Below are 19,165 nucleotides of genomic sequence, written 5' to 3'. Positions count from 1 at the left end.
ATCTGGTCTGGACATTGGCTTAACATCTGCAAAACTTGAACATCCTGAACAATGATGATAAGGATATATTAATTACTCGTATTTATTTCAGAAGTATGTACCAATTTTATTATATTAAAAAAAGAAAAATCTTTAATATCTTTAGGGAAAAAAGTGGATATTCTTTTCTTTTTCATTAATGGCAATTCACCAACAGAGTGGGTCCAATCCTGAATCCCCTTTGTCACTGTAGGATGGTCCACTGCACCACAAAAATGCTTCCAAATGCCAAAATAAATGGCTGAAACATGTTTTTCCATTTCATCTCTAGTAATTTACATCTTCACCCTCTCAAAAGTCCCTCGTTTTGAGAATTTTGACATGCCCAAAAGAGGATGTAGCAATTAGACTTCAACCATTAAGCATAAAACTCCTAAAGTCCAAAATGCACTGATACATATGTCCAGTTCTGTATGTCCCCACCCCATACATATAGATATATCTATCAAAGACAAACCCATATATGTTACACTGTTTATTGCTCCCTGAGTAACTCCTCTTGCTGACTCTCCTCGGTTTCCTCCGTCGCCGTCGACTGTAACAACAACGCTGTGAATGGCATGTGTCGGTACCCATTGCCCACCGCAGAAGCCGTGGCGGCCGAGTACTCCATCCCCAACGGTTGACATAAATCCAATCGACAACTCGGTTGAGGCGGCGGTGGCGCCATCGTGAACATCCCCTGTCCGTCGCTCACTACCGAGAGCGGCTGTATCCGGCATGGGACGGGGTGAGCCGTGGAGGGAATAGTGGCGGAGGAGGTGGAAACGGTTGCCGGGACGGTGCCGGATCCGGTGGCGGCGATGATGGAGGGTTCTGCCTGGCGGAGCAGCCACTCGATGGTCTCGCCGTCGGAGCGGTGACCCAACTCGCGAGTGAGCTGGAATATCCGGGCAGCACAGAGGGCTGGCATGCGGATGCGGCGGCCGCGCCCGTTGACCTTGGTGTGACGGTCTCTGGTGCGAGGGGTAGCTACTTGGGTTTTGGAAGTGGTGGGGGTGGTGGCGAGTGAGTTAGGGTGTTGGTCCGAGAACGGGACGATCATGTCTGAGCCCATTTGGGTTAGGGTTTTAGAGGGTTTGGGAAATACGAGGGGATTTCCGGCTAGAGAGAGGGGCAAGGGAAGGAGCGAGGGAGGTTAGGGTTTGCAGAAACGGAGAAGTGGGGGGATAGTTTGTTTGGTAGTGGGATTCTATTGACCCCACAAAGTGGAGCCGCGATGCGAGGGACTGGGACTTGGGAGTGCGTAGCGACTATCTGCCGATGTATATATTATCGTAGATCTAACGCTGTGGATCCCACCCTACTACTAGTATTATTATTATTAGCATTCAGATGTTTGGCATATGTTCTTGCAAAACATGTTTTATTATAATTCAAATGCTTGGCTAAATCCATTTGATGGATACACTTGGGAACTTGTATGAAAAAATAACAAGGCTCTTCCTGTAACACTTGGGCTTAGAACCAAGTCCTCGGACAAAAAGCCCACTTAAAATTTACGAGTATTACGAGCTTAATTTTTTATATTTGGCGGATATCAAATAATTTTATTAGGTTTTCTAAATAGGTTAAAATCTTTATATATCTTAGATTAGGTAAAATATTAGTGGGACAAGTAGATTATTTTAGAAGTTATAGCAAAAGCCCAAAATTTAAGGAAAAAGCCTCCGTCCAAAACGCAAGCCATGAGAATCCTATAGGCTTTAGTCTCCACGCCATGCATGCATTGCACCTGTTTCCATCCCATGCACATTTCTTTCCCTCAGTTTTCCCTTAGGGTTTTTTCTTCACATATATTTATACACGAGTTATTCTATACAACTACCTACTGTACACCCAGCCTCCGCACTCCGCTACGTGGATTTATTTTATTTTATTTTATTTTTTAAAGTGAAGACGTGCATTTTGGTACAAGAAGGTTGATTTCAAAATTTTCAATTCCCCTCCCGCGTTCTTCTTCACTTCTTCGTTCCCCTGCATTCTCTCTCCCACTCCCCCCGCACCGTGTGGTCCATCACTCCATAACCGTGTGGCTCTATCACTCCGACACCGTGTAAGAAAAGTTTTCCTCTGGGTTCACCATTTCCGTATGGCTTCTCTAGCTTCACCATTTCCGCACGACTTCAGCCCTCCGCTGGTATTGTAGCTGCCGAAACCCACCGTCTGTTGTCTTACAAGGGTAAGAAATTGTAGCATGCTTTTCTGTTGTGGTCGTCGTCTCTTCTTCAGTTACTGTTGCGGAGTTAATTTTAGAGTACTCGTTGGGGTTGTTTTGGATTCGAATCGTGTGTTGATTCTTTGTTGTTTTTTTTATTTTGATTTTGCATCGTTCAGTTTGATCTCCCAGTTGTGTTCGTCAGCTCATGCATTTTCCAATCGGTTATTTGGGTATGTGGTATAGTTCTCTTTCTCTTTTGCTTCTCTGTTTTGGATCCGTGTATTGCAAAGTTTGCCTTGGATTTCTCTTTCGTTTGTTCCTCTATTTTCTAGGTTGTGTTTGGGTCTAGAGAAATTTGTAAATATTAGGGTTTTAAAACTCAAGATTTTTTCTTTATTCTTATCTCTCTGCAGCTGCCGTTCAGTGAGTCAATATTATTGCTATGCTTTCGACGAGGAAACTAATTGCTTAGTGGTGAGTTCCACACCCGCACATGCAAATTTTTAGTCTCGTTTGCAATAGGATTTAGTGTTTGGATTTTTGAATTGTGTCCATCTGTTGGTGCTTCTTCTGGATGGTTATTTTGGGTGTGGTACATTTCTCTTGCTCTTTGTTTCTCTAATTTGGGTTTGTGTATTGCAATGTTTGGCTTCAATAACTCTCTGTTTTGCTCCTCTATTTTGTCAATTGTGCTTATGTCTTAAGAAACTTGTAGATATTAGGATTTTAGGAGAATCATCTTTTTAGAAGTAAGAGTTTGAGGAGAAAATTTTAAAAACAAAAACTGCTTTTGCTGGATTAGTGTGTTAATGTGTTTTTTGGTTCAGCCGAGAATCCTAACATTGAACCGCTTTCTTGGGACATACGACTCAAAATAGCTATTGGAGCAGCTCGCGGCCTGGCTTTCCTACACACTTCAGAAAAGAAAGTCATATACGGAGATTTTAAGGCCTCAAATATACTGCTTGATGGGGTTTGTATTTCTATGATTCATGTCTTCTTTTCGAACTGTAGTGTTAGTATCCAATACTCTAATTGTTGCAAATAATATCAGAATTCTAAACCAGATAGGAAGGTAGCTGCTATTCTGAAATGAATGATAGCATCTTGTTATTCCAAAATTCATTTTTGTTTCCTTTTGATTGATTTGGCTACAAAATGTAGCATCCTCCTTTTTGATTGATGATTATGCAGAGTTGCTGAAGAAGATACATGAACATGTCATTTTAGTGGTAGTTTGTGGTTGGAGTATAATTGAAATTGCTGTTTACTCCATGAAACTTTTGAAGATCAAATGGAGCAATAGGTTTACTAAACCTGATACCTTTTTGCAATAGTTTGTTGTTGTAATATAATTGTCAATGCGTTTTAATCCATGAGACTTTTGAAGAATAAAATAGAGCACTACGATTACTAAACCTAAAAACTCGTTGAAGGTTATCACTTGAATATCACCCATGCGCACAATATGATCCAATCATGCCTGTTGCAAAATATTGGTGTGTTCCTATGTATTATAATGGTGGCTAGTGGTGTATGTTGCTTCCACCAAGTCAGTGGTTTGATAAAGAAATTTACACATCGCCTATATTAAATGGATTTTTTAAAATCATCGGATATAGGACAGTTATAATACATATTTATCTATATGTGTTTTTATATACATTTTTACTCTTACAGAACTACAATGCAAAAATCTCAGATTTTGGCTTGGCAAAACTGGGGCCTTCTGGTGGTGACTCCCATGTGACAACTAGGATTATGGGCACATATGGTTATGCTGCTCCAGAATATATAGCAACAGGTAATGATATCTCTAACAAATCTTGAAAATTTATGGAAACGGAGAATTATATAACCAAGTCTTGTAAATTCAATACACAAATGAATTTCCAATGTCCATTTAACTCGACAATTAAGCCATAATTTGAACATCAAGTGCAATCTTTTATTTTTTGGTCAAGGAAACATGCTAATACGCCTGCCATTGCCTATTATTCAACAGGTTATTTGTACGTGAAGAGTGATGTGTATGGCTTCAGTGTGGTGCTGCTTGAAATTCTAACAGGTTTACGGGCACTTGATACGAAAAGGCCTGGCGGGCAGCAAAATCTGGTTAAATGGCTTAAGCCATCTCTTTCTAATGAAAGAAAGTTGAAAACCATTATGGACACAGGGATGGAGGGCCAATATTCATCAAAGGCAGTGTTACAGGCAGCAGAACCCACTCTAAAATGCGTAGCATCGGATCCAAAAGGCCGCCCTTCCATGAAAGAAGTGGCGGCAGCTTTGGAATGTATTGAAGCAATCAAGGGAAAGCCAAAGAAGTACAAAATCAACTCTAATGCTGCAGCTCAAGGCCAACACCACAGTCATCGTCATTCTCCCTTTCATGAGATGTATATATAATTATTGAGACTAGGGAGTGTATTAGCAACATGCTTGGAAAGATTAACATGAAAGAACCGTAAAAACTAGGTGTCGGCTATGCATGTATTTTCTTAGAGTTGTTGACTTGTATCCCCATACACAATGTCACAATGAATATCAGACTCGAACAAGTTGTGTGGAAGTAGTTTCAAACCATAATTACTTTCAATGTTACAAATTCCTTCAGACAATATAAACTTCTGACAAGGACTTCTAATAGAATTGATACTGACGTTCAAGAAAATTGCAAGCTCAGCAACTGAAATTTTTACAGCTGTGTAACATCGTTAGATTCACTTCTTCCTTAGCATGCAAATTTATTTACAACTGAAATATATCTTCTCCACTTCATATACAAATTTATTTGCAAACTTCTCAACTGGATTGTATCTATGGTAACTTCAAAATTCATCAAGTGGTTATACAAATTTCTTTACAAACAATCAAAATTCATCAAGTGCTTATACATTCCTCTCAACTTCTAATATATAACAATCTGGGTAATGACCAGTTCACAAAAGGCTAATGCCCACTTTGTATGCTCTACCATAACCTCCAACATCCACATCCAAAACTTAGACACATTCCAGATGGTTGATCAGGATCAAAACGCACCCATTGCCTCTGAAAAATAATTAAGAAGATAGTAAATGCAAACATAAACACGTCCAAATTCCTACACATAATAAAATTTCACAAATATAGAAAGCACAGTGGATGCAATGCAAGATTCTAAATCCTAAGAATAAAAGATCTATTTATAAATCCCAAACTTCCCCTCCGCGTGTACTCATACACAAGTAGTAGCTCTTTTTCCTCCCAACAGTATCGCAGTAGCTTGACCAGGTTGCGATGAGATAGTCTTCCTAAAAAATTTAATTTTGACTGCACAATCAGATCGAAACAGAATAAAAAAAAAAGGTATTAGTGGTAGCAGAAATATTTATATTAGAAAGTCCTAAAAATATAGGGAACTGGTCAAACTAACCAGAGGCCCAAACTCTACCACTAATTTTGGGTAGTAAACCATATTCAGTAGGTCATTTCATATAGCATATTAAGTATAAAATATGTAACCATATAACCAACTGGTCAAACCACTCTTGGAAACCTTGCATACTTTCTGAGCTCAATTTCTTGATAGCAACCACCATGCCGGTGCCAACCTTACAGGGTGTGAGTGCCTTCTCATCCATCCAACCCTTGAAAACTTTCCCAAAGCCTCCCTCTCCCAACAAAGAATCTGTCTTGAAATTCATGGTCGGGGTCTTTAAATCCTTAAGGCTGAATTCTTTCAAGTTGGGCATTTCCAGGATTTTCCCATTAGGATATAAGTCGTCAATGCTTTTACGAAAACAAAATGTAATTTAGAAGGGATGTAACCTAATTTCTAAAGGGTTTTTTCTTTGGAGTATAAAAAGTACTAGGGATTGAGAAGGGCTTGCAGTTACCAGTTAACCTAATTTCTCTCTTTGTATACTAATTTCTCTTTAAACTAAATTCTTTGCACTTACCAGTAACTTTGTGGACTTTCCAGAATTTAATGTCAAGTAAACACGTGCGATTGAGAAGTGATAAAGTGTGGCTCCAAAAAAAAAAAACAGAAACTCTGAGAGATAGAGACATGAAATTGAAACGTAGACATTTAAAACGAACTGAAAAAAAAAAAAAATACCTTTGACGAATCGGTCCAATGGCTCGGGGCTGAAGCAGAGAAGGGGTGAGAGAGAAGAGAAGGAGTGAGAGATCCGGTTCGAGTTAGAGGTTCAAGAGGGACAAGAGGGAGAGTGCTGCGTCGAGACTAAAGGGGCTGAGTTTTTCTAGGGTTCGGGACTTAAAACAAGCGTACCTTTGAGGACAAATCTTGCAGCGGCTCGGGGCTGAAGGAGAGAAGGGGTGAGAGAGCAAAAAAAATGCAGAAACTCCAAGATACACAGAATTGAAAAAAAAAAAAAAAAAAAAAAACCTACCTTTGAGGACGAATCGGTCCAGTGGCTCGGTTAGACTTCAAGTTAGAGGTTTGAGGGAGAAGAGTGTCGAGATTGAAGGGGCTGATTTCTAGGGTTCAAGGCAGAATGGCGTTTTGGTGTCGGGGTGAGAAAGAAGCTCCGAGTGAGAGGGAGGAGGAGTTGAAATAATGAGAGGCATGGGAGAGAAGAATGAGAATGAAGGTACCCAGTCGAGAGTCTTCGAGTGAGAGGTATGAAGAGGGAGAGGTATGAAGAGGGAGGGAGACTGAAGCGGGAGAATGAAGCTCGGGTTTCAATTTCTCAATTTCAATAAACCGTGACGTGTGCCCCGAACCGGTTGGCCACGTCAGGAGTGTGGCGTGCGGAAAAGAAAACCGGAGGCTGGATAGACTTTTTCATTTATACACACACATCCTTATCCCATGCAAGTAGAAACTACCCAAGCACTTGCTTCCGTCGTCCAAATCCACTTGCATGTTCTCACCATCAGAAGGCCAACTCATGTGCACCCATTCGCATAGTACCATCTTTTCCAACAGCAAGCACAAAACATCCAGTCAAGCTCCATGAAAAACTCTGCCCTAGCCCACCGTATCACTCCTTTGCTCAGCCATCATGTGATTGCCCACTGCCCAGCTCCTTGCGGAAACCATTTTGCTTGTAGAAACAAGCGTACATGCACCTCTATTTTTGTTGCCCAAAACAGAGCAACCCACGTCCAACTTTCACAAATTGCACCGTGAGCTGCTCACTTCCACCCAACTCCATGGGCCACCACTCTCAGTGCTTTCTCACTAGAAGAACATAGCCAATGCTCCACCCATAGCCGCGACTATCGCATCTCGGTAAGCACCTAACCTCTTCCCCTGTTTCTCTCCCTCATGCCGTGTTCTCTCTATCTTATCTCTCTCTGTATGCTCTCTCTCTCAGCACTCTCTCTCTCCCTCCCATAGTGCACTGCCGCCATCTTGCTCTGCTACACGCCTCTTTACTTCTCGATGAGTATAGCCTCTTCTCGATTACCCGATTCGGGTGGTTCTCTTGAGTCTTGTCTTTTAGACCCTAGTTTTCCCAAAGAACCCATACACATTTATGGTTAATTTCCAAAATTACACTTGTAAGTAGGTGGGTTATATGTTGGTCTTGGTTTTAAGTTTACTCTAAAGATTTGTTTCAAGGATAAATATTACTACAGAAGATAGTTATGGGATTAACGAGGAGTGTGGATTTATGAAACATTAGGCTATTTTAGAAAAATTGACTAATTTTCAGGCGATTATAGTGGGACACATGAACTCTAGATTTATGACCTTAATATCAATATTATGGAGTTCTTATGATTTTAGGAATGAATCATGAAAGTTATTTGGAGAAATCATATGAAAATCAAAGTATTATTTATAGAGTTTCGATATTTTAGGATTTCGAGGATTTTAAACATTAGGAAAAATAGAGATTTTTAATATCTTGGGTTGAATTACGAAGTACTTGTTTGATTTGAGATTTACAGAAGTTACCTGATTATCTTATAGGTGACGAGTAAGATTCATTCGGCACTATTGTGAGAATTTTTTTGAAAAGCTAAAAATTTTAGATAAACAGGATTCCTATGCTAGACTTTGCATTAAAAAAAAAAAGTGAACTGATGTTGGTTTCAAAAATGTGCATGATATGTTTTGAAAAAAAAATGTGAAAAATAATCTCAGTTATGTATTTCTACATTACTCATGAAATCTAAATGAAAGAGAAAAATGTTTTCTGACATGAATGGTATAGACGTGAGCAATATTTAACATGTTTATGAATTGTGTCAAAAAGTGAATATAATTTTTGAGAATTTTGTAAATGTTATATGAAAATGTTTTAGATCTGTTTTGATCATATGGAAATGATATGAATATGTTTAGTACATGGTTTGACATGATATGATATGATAAGATGAAGAAAGATGTACAGTTTTGAATATGATTAAAAAGTCTTTGATATGATATGAACAGTTGATCTTAGAGCAAAGTATGGATGGTGATAAACAGGGACGGTAATAGAATCCTGCCTATGATTCTCGCTTGTGATTCCTGCCTGATGATTTCTGGCGCCCAGGAGCTATAGGGATGGTAGTAGGGTCCCGCCTATTGCTCTGATAGGTACCCTCCATAGTTGGTTCTTGAATATGAAGAAAGGGTTTTGAATATGAATAGTTGGTTTTGATTATGAAAAGATTGAAAAGTTGCTTTGATTTTCTGATAATACATTTTGAGAAGTGCATATGAAGATGAAATGTTTTGTTTTCTGCATACTAAATTTTCTGAAAATGCTTATGTTTACACACTAGTATATGTGTTTTGTTTATTGAGTGTATATGTGCTTTGCTTACTGAGTTATTGATAACTTATCTCTTATCTCTATAATATTTTTCAGATATTTGGATGTTTCAGCTGAGGGTCAGATTATGAAGCATTAGGTGAGATGTTTTAAGAATGGTGCATTAAACATAGAGAGTTTCTACATGGGTATTGGCGAAGTTTATTAAAAAAAATTATTTTGTTTTGATGACTTAGCATTTTAGAAAATTAATTATATTGAGGAAATTAGTTTGAATCAGAATTTCTATATGATATTGGAAATTTGGAGTATGTAATTATATTGATGAAATATAAGTTTAAGTGATAGGAAGTAACTCTCCAACCCCTGCTGGATTGGGGTGTTACACTTCCCGTTAATTCAAAATTTATTCCTATATATAATGTACACTCAATACATTGCTAATATGGAAGCTTTCCACAACAGTTGTGCTAAAAATATTGGCGTTTAAATTTTTTAAAGTTATAATGGATCATAATATAAGTGATGTATTAACAAATTGGTTTATGTTTAGCAAAATTCTTCAGTTGTTGGTGTTTTAAGGGCTCATTTGGATATAGAGATGAGAAACAAAATTATCAAAATTTCTCATAATTTCATTCTCAAATATAACTTAAAAGACAAAACACTTTTTAATTTTAAATCATCACTTTTTTCTTCTAATAATTATCCAAACATAAAAACTAATAGAACTTTTACAAACTTCAAAACGAAACATAAAAATCAATACAAGTTTTACAAATTTCAAAACAATAATAAAAATTTATATTCAATTTTTTTTTTTTAATTTTATAATATTTTTGAAGTTATTCCTAAGTAAAGGGCCTAGCGAGAATTCGTGGTGCCAAGGGTGCTAGCCAGTTGGTAACATAGAAGATTTAGGTCAAGATTAGACATGCAATGTTTATAAGGAAGTGCACGTATAAGTGAATGGTCATTTAAACAGCAGTGGAATAAGTAAAAGGTTTAGTGCTATTTGTACTAGAGTTTAAATTGTAAATAGAATCATTTTATTACACCCAAATATCCATGTGTCACTTCATTCCCTAAATAATACACAGACCCAATTGTTTGTTACAAAAATTCAAATACGGCAAATCAAACATAGTTTGTCGCCAAACTAAGTAATACAAATCCAATAGAACAACAAAATCTCTATTAATGGAGACATAGTTTGTTGCCAGACTAAGTAATACAAATCCAATAGAACAACAAAATCTCTATTAACGGAGACATGGTTCCGTGTCTTGCTCGGTTGGAATTGGTCCTTTTTCCTCATGTACCTTTTCTTGGATCTACCTCTATATCAAAGTCTACGGTTTCAATGAACAAAACCATAGATAGGTTAAACAGTTATGACAAAACTGTTAATGAGAGACAATTACGTGATGATGTAATGCACACGTTCATGTAAAGAGAATCATGAACACGTGTATTGTGCATGATGAGGAATCATCATCTAAGTAGAACATGGGCACTCATGGCGAGGAATCACCCTCTAAGTAAAATGCAAGTACATATGCATGATGAGGAATCACCCTCTGGGGAATTTCCCTCCGTGTAAAACTCAATTGTATCCGCTAAGGCAAGGAATCACCCTCTTCTCTAGCATGTAAAACTCATTTTATTTCAACACATGAAATTTAACACATATATCATCCAATCTCACACAAATATTTCCAATCATCCGATCTTACATAGAGATATTTCAAATCATCCAATCTTACACAGAAACGTTTCAAATTATCAGTTCTCATAGAGATATTTCAAATCATCAAATCTCACACAAAGAATATCAATTCACCAGATCTCACATAGAGAATATATGTTGCTTCAGAGAACACATCAGTTGGCCAGCCAACTCAGGGACACCACACATGATTTGCCCAAGGTATTCTCCTTCCTGTTTATCAAGTGAGGCTTATGATGACCAGGACTTAGCTAAACCTCTTAGTTTATTTGGTGTATTGTTTTGGAACAAGCAAGGTGGAATAACCCAATTTGAACTTAGGTTTGGTGCACTAGGTATCTGAGGCCATGAGGAAGGCCCACAAGCCCATGTGAGATTCGGCCTCTATAAAAGATTTGGGGTTTGAAGCCCAATTGATGGACATCAAGGTGGATCGAGTCTTAAATATCTTTTACAAGTTTCAGATGGACCAATTACAAGGTCAAGAGTTAAGAAGATTAAGGAAGCAATACAAGGATTTGTGCAATCCACTTGGAATGAAACTAGCAATACAAGGATTTGTGCAATCCACTTGGAATGAAACTACTAAGACCCCAACATTCAAGATGAACTTGAAAGAAGCAGAACCAATTTTGATCCATGTGATACAAGTTATGGAAGAGGGTAACCGTACTTAGGGTTTCTTATTTTGGCCTATTGTTATGTTTATGTGCTTGAAGGCTTTGGACTATTTGATTCATTGAAATGACTTATTTTATGAGTTATGAGAATTAGTCATCATTAAGGGGGGTTCCAGCCAAAGGGTAATTTGGGGAATGTTAATTTCGGTCTAGGGCTTTAATTGGGGTTGGGTATTTAAACTTCTTGTAGCTGCACCTTGCAAGGGTTAGACTATTGATGAATATTTTCATAATAAGTTGAGTTTATCTACTCTTGTTCTTGAATGAACTTTTGAACTTATCAAAGGTACAAACTTTTGTGGCATTCACCCTTCAATTTAGATTCTTGAAACAAGATTTTAACGAGTCTAGATTCGGATCTAGGTTATTGAAATGGGATTTCAAAGAGTCTAGATCTCCTTGACTTGATTATTGGCTTTTTTGGGTTAGTTTTCAAATTAATTGTTGGTTCAAGAGATTTCAATCATACGGGTTCATATCATTTGGTATCAGATCTCAGTTTCCAATTCAGGTTTGATCCTATCTTTAATTCTTGCATATTCAAATTTGTTCTAGGGCTTCATTGTCTTAGGGTTGCAAAAAAAAAAAGGGGGCTATCGTATTTCATCATCTTAGGGCAGCCAAAATTCTTGATCATTAGGGTTTTTTTGTTTTGGTCTTGGGTTGCCGAATTGGTTAGGGTGGGCAGATTGCATCATCTAGGGCTTCTTGGATGTTTGGGTTCTCAATTGCTTAGAGTGTTGTTTTATTGATTCCCTTCAAATTCCTTGTCAATTTTTGTGTGTTTGAATTCAATTGCTTGATTTTCACAATTGAATACTCGTGCTTTTTATTCAAGAATTCAGATTTGTGTTTATTCCATGTTTGAATTCCATATCATTTTCAATTGTCCTATGTTCATTCCTATTTCTTGTTGCTAAAATCAAATTAATTTCGGCAATTGTAATTCTTGTTACTGCTTGTGATCAGATCGGTTGGTGAAAAAAAAATCGATAAAAATAGAAAGAGAGAAAATAAAAGAAAGAATGTAGCATATTCAAAGGTTGATATATAGTTACAACAAAAAAGAAAGAAAGAAATTTGTTGATTGAGCCTTATATTCAAATGGGCCGATTACATCATTCTAGCTTGTATCTTTTCTTGTAGTTGCTCTTTTTCTAATACAAATTCTTGAGTCTCGTGTCATTTTATTCCTTTCTTGTTTTTTGGAGCTATTGCTAGTTGGAACAATATAGGGTTGCGTCTTGATTTAATTCAACTAGTTCTTAAAGAACTTGGGCGAGAAAATTCTTGAAGTAAAAGGTAAGAGAGTGTGAAATTGATATCAGAAAAAAGTCAATTTAAGAGTGAAACATGAATGGAGTGCCAATATTTGAGTGTAAACACGTAAGGGAGTGTGTGAGGTTTTTACCATTAATATTCTTTTTGTACAGCGCATTACGATATCTCATAAGAGTGACTCCACACCGAAGGAGGAGGTAGATAACTCATTCTTTGGGTTGTAGGCCATACAACAACAGTTTGAATAGTTGAATTTGGTGTTAGAGGAAGTGAGGGGTATGATAGATCAGCAAAATGAAGTGATTAGAAATTTGCAAGATGTGAGAGATAGAAGGAGACGTGAGCCTAGTATTGAATATGAGTATGAGAATGAAGAAGATGGTAAAGATGAGCAAGACATAACATTTGAAGTTAAGATGGGTGGAATGGGCAGACATAGAGAAGTTAGGCGTGGAAAAGGACTTAGGGAAAATTCAAGGGGTCGAGATGGGGTAGATAGGGACGGGAGCATCAAAATAAAAATACCATATTTCCCAAGTAGAACTGACCTTAAAACTTATTTAGAGTGGGAGAAGAAAATATGGTTAATTTTTTAGTGACACAATTACTCAGAGGAGAAGAATGTGAAGTTGGCAGTAATTGAGTTAACTGATTATGCAATTATTTGGTGGAATTAGTTAGTGACCAATATAGGAGGAGAAATCATGAGAGGCCTATAGAAACATGGGGTGAGTTGAAAGCTCTAATAAGGCAGGGATTTATACCTAGCCACTACTATAGAGACCTCTACCAAAAATTATAAAACCTACATATGGGTCTAGGAGTGTAGACGATTATCATAAGGAGGTGGAGGTGGCTATAATTTGGGCTAATGTAGAGAAGGATCGGAAAGCCACTATAGCCAGGTTTTTATGTGATTTGAACAGGGAGGTAGCCAATGTAGTTGAATTGCAGCATTATATGGAGATAGAGAACATGGTACACATGGCTATAAAGGTAGAGAAGCAATTAAAGAGAAATGGGACAATAAGAGATACTTCAGTTTATAGCACTCTTTGAAAACCAAAGTGAGATAAATATGATCAAACTGTAGCAAAGGGAAAGATGTGACGCCCCCAAATCCCCACGCCCGAACACGGGGAAATCGAGACGTCCGGATGGTGACAACCCGGGTTGCCATCCCATCGACGGGTGCCAAGTGTGTGCAAAAGCAACAAATGTGCACGGAAGAACACGCAGCGGATAACAAAAGTCATAACTAAGTACCAGAATTTTTCTTAACGTAATACAAGATGTTTAAAACGTACATAAATAAAATATTACAAAAACACAAATACAGTTTTAAACCAAACATAAAGCATAGCATCAGCAACCCGGCGGAGCCGCATTCTCGGGCTCAGCCTCCTCCTCTTCGTCCTCCAACTCTGCACCAAAAGCTACGGAACCAAAAATGGTACCGCAGGTAAGTAAAACCCAAACACTACCAGATAAAAACATATAGAACTCAAACAAAATGCATGCAGTATGCCCGATGCACAAAACCCAAAAACATAATTTTCCACACACGCCAAAAACCCATTTGGCCCAAAAACACATCCTTTCCGAAAAACACGCCAAAAGTCACATTTGGCCTTTATCCGACTCAAACCATTATCCATATTAACCGTATGCACCATGACCTCCCCTAGGGGTCATCCGCACACCCTGGCTCCAGTGCCACACCGCAGAGTACCACCACGCATGTGACACCTAACGAGCGATGCCCAGTTCCGTGCCCCGCACGTTCGTAGCCAAGCATCCTCTAGCCCTCACCAGCGAAGGGCCACGGAGTCGGTGCGTAGAGCGATGCCCGGTTCCGCGCCCGGCGCGTTCGTAGCCAAGCAACCCCTAGCCCCCGCTCCCGTCGTCTAGCGACAACTCAGGGGACATCACTCAGTTTATTCCGCTCCCGAGTGACTAGAGGAGCTCCACCGGGATAATACCCCATCCCGGCTTGGGGTCGTGATACACACGCACCCGTAAGACCACTTACGCCAATACACAGGCTTTTCACACTTAAACAAAAACACACGTGCATGCACCATGTAATGCCATAACAATGCACAAAAATAACCAACCAACATAAAACAATAAAACAAGCAACTCCGTCCTCCATCCATTCGACCCCCGAACTCCTCGGACTCAGTCCGGAATCAACCAACCAGTAGATTAATTAATTGAAAGAGCAGTATATATTTAAATCTGAAAATAGGGTTTGGAAAATACTTACAGCGCTATATGGTAATTTTAGAAAACACGAGGCGTTGCAAACGGCGGCGAAAAAGCAACGTCACAGTGAAAATTCACTGTGGCCGTGGGTTGTGAAAAACCCACTTTTGAACGGGGACAAACTAGAGCTTGGGATTGATAGGGAATGGTCTAGGGATGGTTGTGAAGCTATTAGAAGTGGTGGTTGGCCGTGGGTGGCGGCGGAATCGCCGGAAAGAGGCCGGATTTCCCAAAAAGGAAAGCTAGCTTGTGGGAGCTGTTCCGGTGGTCGTTGGAGGCCGGAAATAGGTGGGTTAGGACGGCAAGGGACCGGTGATGAAGTGGTGAAGAAATGGTGGCCGGAGGTGGAGCGACGGCGGCGGATCGGAGCCAAAGCCGTGCGGGCTTTGAGGAGGATTTTCGGCCAAACGGCCGGCCGATTGGGGGTGAGATTCGGTGGGGAGGTGTGCCGGAGGGAGACGAAGAGGATGGGACCGGCGGTGAGCCACACGGTGGCCGGACGGCGGCGGTTCAAGCTGCTGAAGGTTCCGGCGTGAGAGAGAGAGAGAGAGACCGGGGGGGCTCGAGCGGGAAAGAAAGAAAAAAAGAAAAGAAAGAAAAAAGAAAAAGAAAGGAAAAAGGAAGAAGGAAAAAGAGAAAAAGGAAAAAGAAAAGGAAAAAGGGAAAGAGATGTAGGGAAAAGACGAGGTCTAATCCTCAGTCCGGGAAAAACAACACTAAACCGCTGCGAAGATATTAAAAACCACAAAACAACTAAAAGAAATAAAACACAACATTAATTAAATTAAAAATAATTTTAAAACGCAATTAAATTAAAATAATTAACTAAAATATTAATTAAAATAAAAACAACTATTTGAGCGAAAATACACTCAAAAGCGGGTCATCACATCCTCCTCTCCTTAAAAACAAATTTCGTCCTCGAAATTTGCAGATCAACCACCAACTTAAAGCAAGCCACAAGAAAGCCCATAAACCAACTGTGATCAAGATTAAGACACATACCTTCTCTATTCGAACAAATACGGGTACTGCCCCCTCATGTCCGCTGCTCGCTCCCAAGAGAAGTCTTGAGCTAACGGATCTCCCCAAGCCACTTTAACCAAAGGTATCGTCTTGGACCTCAACTGTTGCTCCTTCCAATCCAAAATCTGCGACGGAACAACTTCATGAGTGAGATCCAGTTGCAACTGAATACCCGCTGGGTCGACGAAGCGTGGTTCTTGCTGTCCAAAGCTCTTCTTCAGGGATGATACATGGAAGACATCATGAACATCCCCAATTTAATCTGGCAAAGCAACTCTATAGGCGACGGACCCTACTCTCTCTAGAATCTGAAAAGGGTCGACGTACCTCGGATCTAGTTTCCTTTTCTTACCAAAATGCTTAACACCTCTCATGGGAGAGACTTTAAGGTAAACCCAATTACCAACTTCAAAAGAAAACTCTCTCCTCCTGGTATCAGCGTAACTCTTCTGGCGACTCTGAGCTGCCGCCATTTTATCTCTGATGATCCGGACTTGGCTTTGCATCTCTTGAATTATTTCGGGTCCAATTATCCTACTCTCCCCAACTTCATCCCAACACAAGGGCGACCTGCACTTTCTCCCATAAAGAGCTTCATAGAGAGCCATCTGAATGGTCGCATGGAAGCTGTTATTGTATGCAAACTCGATGAGCGGCAAATGGTTTTCCCAACTTCCTTGGAATTCCATGACACATGCTTGCAACATGTCTTCCAGGGTCTGAATGGTGCGCTCTGACTGGCCGTCTGTCTGCGGGTGATAAGCAGTACTGAACTTCAACTTAGTACCCAAAGCTGCCTGCAAACTCTTCCAGAACTGCGACGTAAACCTCGGGTCTCGATCCGACACTATACTCTTTGGTACTTCGTGTAGCCATACTATCTCTTTGACATACAAACGGGTCAACTTACCCAAAGAGTCGGTGTTATTAACAGGCAGAAAATGAGCACTCTTCGTTAACCGGTCCACAATCACCCAAACAGAATTCTTCCCACTAGGCGTTCTCGGCAAACCCACTACGAAGTCCATCGTGATGTCATCCCACTTCCACTCAGGAATAGGGAGGGGTTGGAGCATACCTGCAGGTCTCTGATGCTCGGCCTTTACCTGACGGCATGTGTGGCATTTCTCCACATATAAGGCAACGTCCTTCTTCATTCCATCCCACCAATAATTTTTCTTCAAGTCCCGATGCATCTTTGTACTGCCGGGATGAACTGAATAAGGGGCCGCATGAGCTTCCGCCATGATCCGTTCTTTGAAATCTGAGTCCTTAGGGACCTCTCTGCGATCTCGGAACCGAAGTATCCCATCATTATCCATGCTATAATGCAACGGCCCTCGAGATTTTCTAACTCTTTTCCTGATGTTCAGCAGCTTCGGATCCTTTCTTTGGAGAGTTTTCAATTCTTCAAAATCAGTTACCCGAATATGAAGAACTGAAGACAAAATCTCCACTTGCTGCGAACTCTTTATAAGGAGCCTTCTCATCCCACAAAGCAACGAATCCAATTCTGACGGCTCGGCTTCATCTTCGAAGTGTGACTTCCGGCTCAAAGCATCAGCAACTATATTAGCCTTCCCCGGATGGTACTTGATCTCACACTGATAGTCACTGATTAGCTCCAGCCATCGCCTCTGCCTCATATTTAGATTTTTCTGGGAAAACAAATGCTTCAAACTCTTGTGATCAGTAAATACCTCGCAAGCTTCCCCATACAAGAAGTGCCGCCAGATTTTGAGGGCAAAAACAATCGCAGCCAATTCTAGATCGTGCGTCGGATAATTCTTCTCATGGTCCTTTAGCTGACGAGATGCATAGGTTACAACCCGTCCTTCCTGCATAAGGACACAACCCAAACCAAACTTAGACGCATCACTGAAGACTACGAATGGCTTATGCGGTTCTGGGAGCGCTAACACTGGTGCCGTCGTCAACCTATTCTTTAATTCCTGGAAGCTTCTCTCACATTTCTCTGACCAAACAAATTCTGTATTCTTCCGAGTCAAAGCTGTGAGAGGTCCGGATAGGCGAGCAAAACCCTCTACAAATCTTCGGTAGTATCCGGCGAGCCCCAAGAAACTCCTGACCTAGCGTACTGTTGTCGGGCGCTGCCATGACAAAATGGCTTCTACCTTACTAGGATCAACAGCCACTCCGCCCCGGGAAATTACATGCCCAAGAAATTTAACTTCTTCCAACCAGAATTCACACTTGCTGAGCTTGGCGTATAGCTGGTGTTCTCTCAACCTCTCAAGCACCAGACTAAGATGATACACATGCTCTTCCACATCTCGGGAATAAATCAATATATCATCAATAAATACTACCACAAAGGAATCCAGATAAGGTCGAAACACTCGATTCATCAAATCCATGAAAGCTACAGGGGCATTAGCTAACCTAAACGGCATCACCTTAAATTCATAATGCCTATACCTCGACCTGAAAGCAGTTTTAGGCACATCCTGGTCTCTGATTCTCAGCTGGTAGTATCCCGACCTCAGATCAATCTTAGAGAACACGGCTGCTCCTTGAAGCTGATCAAACAAATCATCTATCCGCGGGAGAGGATATTTATTTTTGATGGTCACCTTGTTCAATTCCCGATAATCAATGCACATACGGAGGGTTCCATCTTTCTTCTTAACAAATAAGACTGGTGCACCCCACGACGACGTACTAGGCTGAATAAATCCCTTCTCTACCAGTTCTTGCAACTGAGTCTTCAACTCTTTCAATTCAGCCGGTGCCATGCGATAAGGAGCTTTATGCACAGGAGCCGCTCCAGGTTCCAAGTCTATAACAAACTCCATCTCCCGAATAGGGGGTAGTCCGGGCAAGTCATCCACAAACACATCAGGGAATTCTTCCACAACTGGAATGTCTGCCAAAGACTTCTTCTCAGACGGCGTGGACACCATCTGCACCAAGAATGCATCCGCTCCCCATGCAATCTCTCTTCTTGCCTGAATCGCCGATATAATTATCGGTTTTTCTTTTAATCTACTCCCCACAAATTTCAGACAATCGCCATCTGGAAGTTGAAAGCTAATTATCCGACTTCTGCAATTAATAATCGCGGAATATCGATATAGCCAATCCATCCCGAGGATGATGTCAAAGCCTAACAGCTTGAACACCACCAAATCCGCATCCAAGAACCTTCCCTCAAAATTTAACGGGCATCCCAAAGCAACCTTGGAACACCACACCATCTCACCATCGGGTAGAGCCACTACCATAGACTTCGGCAACG

General features: G+C 40.2%; 2 protein-coding genes and 1 long non-coding RNA gene across 3 annotated transcripts; 1 reads left to right on the top strand and 2 right to left on the bottom strand.

Annotated features, from left to right (window-relative positions):
- Nucleotides 1-277: 277 nt before the first annotated feature.
- LOC122275072 (transcription factor TCP11-like) lies at nucleotides 278-1,310 on the bottom strand. Its single transcript, XM_043084014.1, has one exon. It carries the CDS (start codon nucleotides 1,094-1,096, stop codon nucleotides 515-517), a length of 582 nt encoding a protein of 193 aa, XP_042939948.1. The 5' UTR covers nucleotides 1,097-1,310; the 3' UTR covers nucleotides 278-514.
- Nucleotides 1,311-2,131: 821 nt separating this feature from the next.
- LOC122277017 (probable serine/threonine-protein kinase PIX13) lies at nucleotides 2,132-4,772 on the top strand. Its single transcript, XM_043086901.1, has 6 exons — nucleotides 2,132-2,179; nucleotides 2,377-2,430; nucleotides 2,533-2,557; nucleotides 3,028-3,173; nucleotides 3,881-4,004; nucleotides 4,206-4,772. Exons 1-6 carry the CDS (start codon nucleotides 2,132-2,134, stop codon nucleotides 4,607-4,609), a joined length of 801 nt encoding a protein of 266 aa, XP_042942835.1. The 3' UTR covers nucleotides 4,610-4,772.
- Nucleotides 4,773-5,482: 710 nt separating this feature from the next.
- LOC122275073 lies at nucleotides 5,483-7,015 on the bottom strand. The gene is made up of 3 exons (XR_006228483.1): nucleotides 6,601-7,015; nucleotides 6,306-6,510; nucleotides 5,483-5,515 (listed from the first exon to the last, which is right to left on the bottom strand). It is a non-coding gene; the product is annotated as an uncharacterized LOC122275073 (long non-coding RNA).
- Nucleotides 7,016-19,165: the final 12,150 nt, after the last annotated feature.

Source organism: Carya illinoinensis, chromosome 9 (genome assembly GCF_018687715.1).
Source record: "Carya illinoinensis cultivar Pawnee chromosome 9, C.illinoinensisPawnee_v1, whole genome shotgun sequence".
In the NCBI taxonomy this organism is placed as follows: Eukaryota; Viridiplantae; Streptophyta; class Magnoliopsida; order Fagales; family Juglandaceae; genus Carya; species Carya illinoinensis.
The sequence above is the reverse complement of the archived record's forward strand: the minus strand, read 5'-3'. Positions and strand labels throughout refer to the sequence as shown.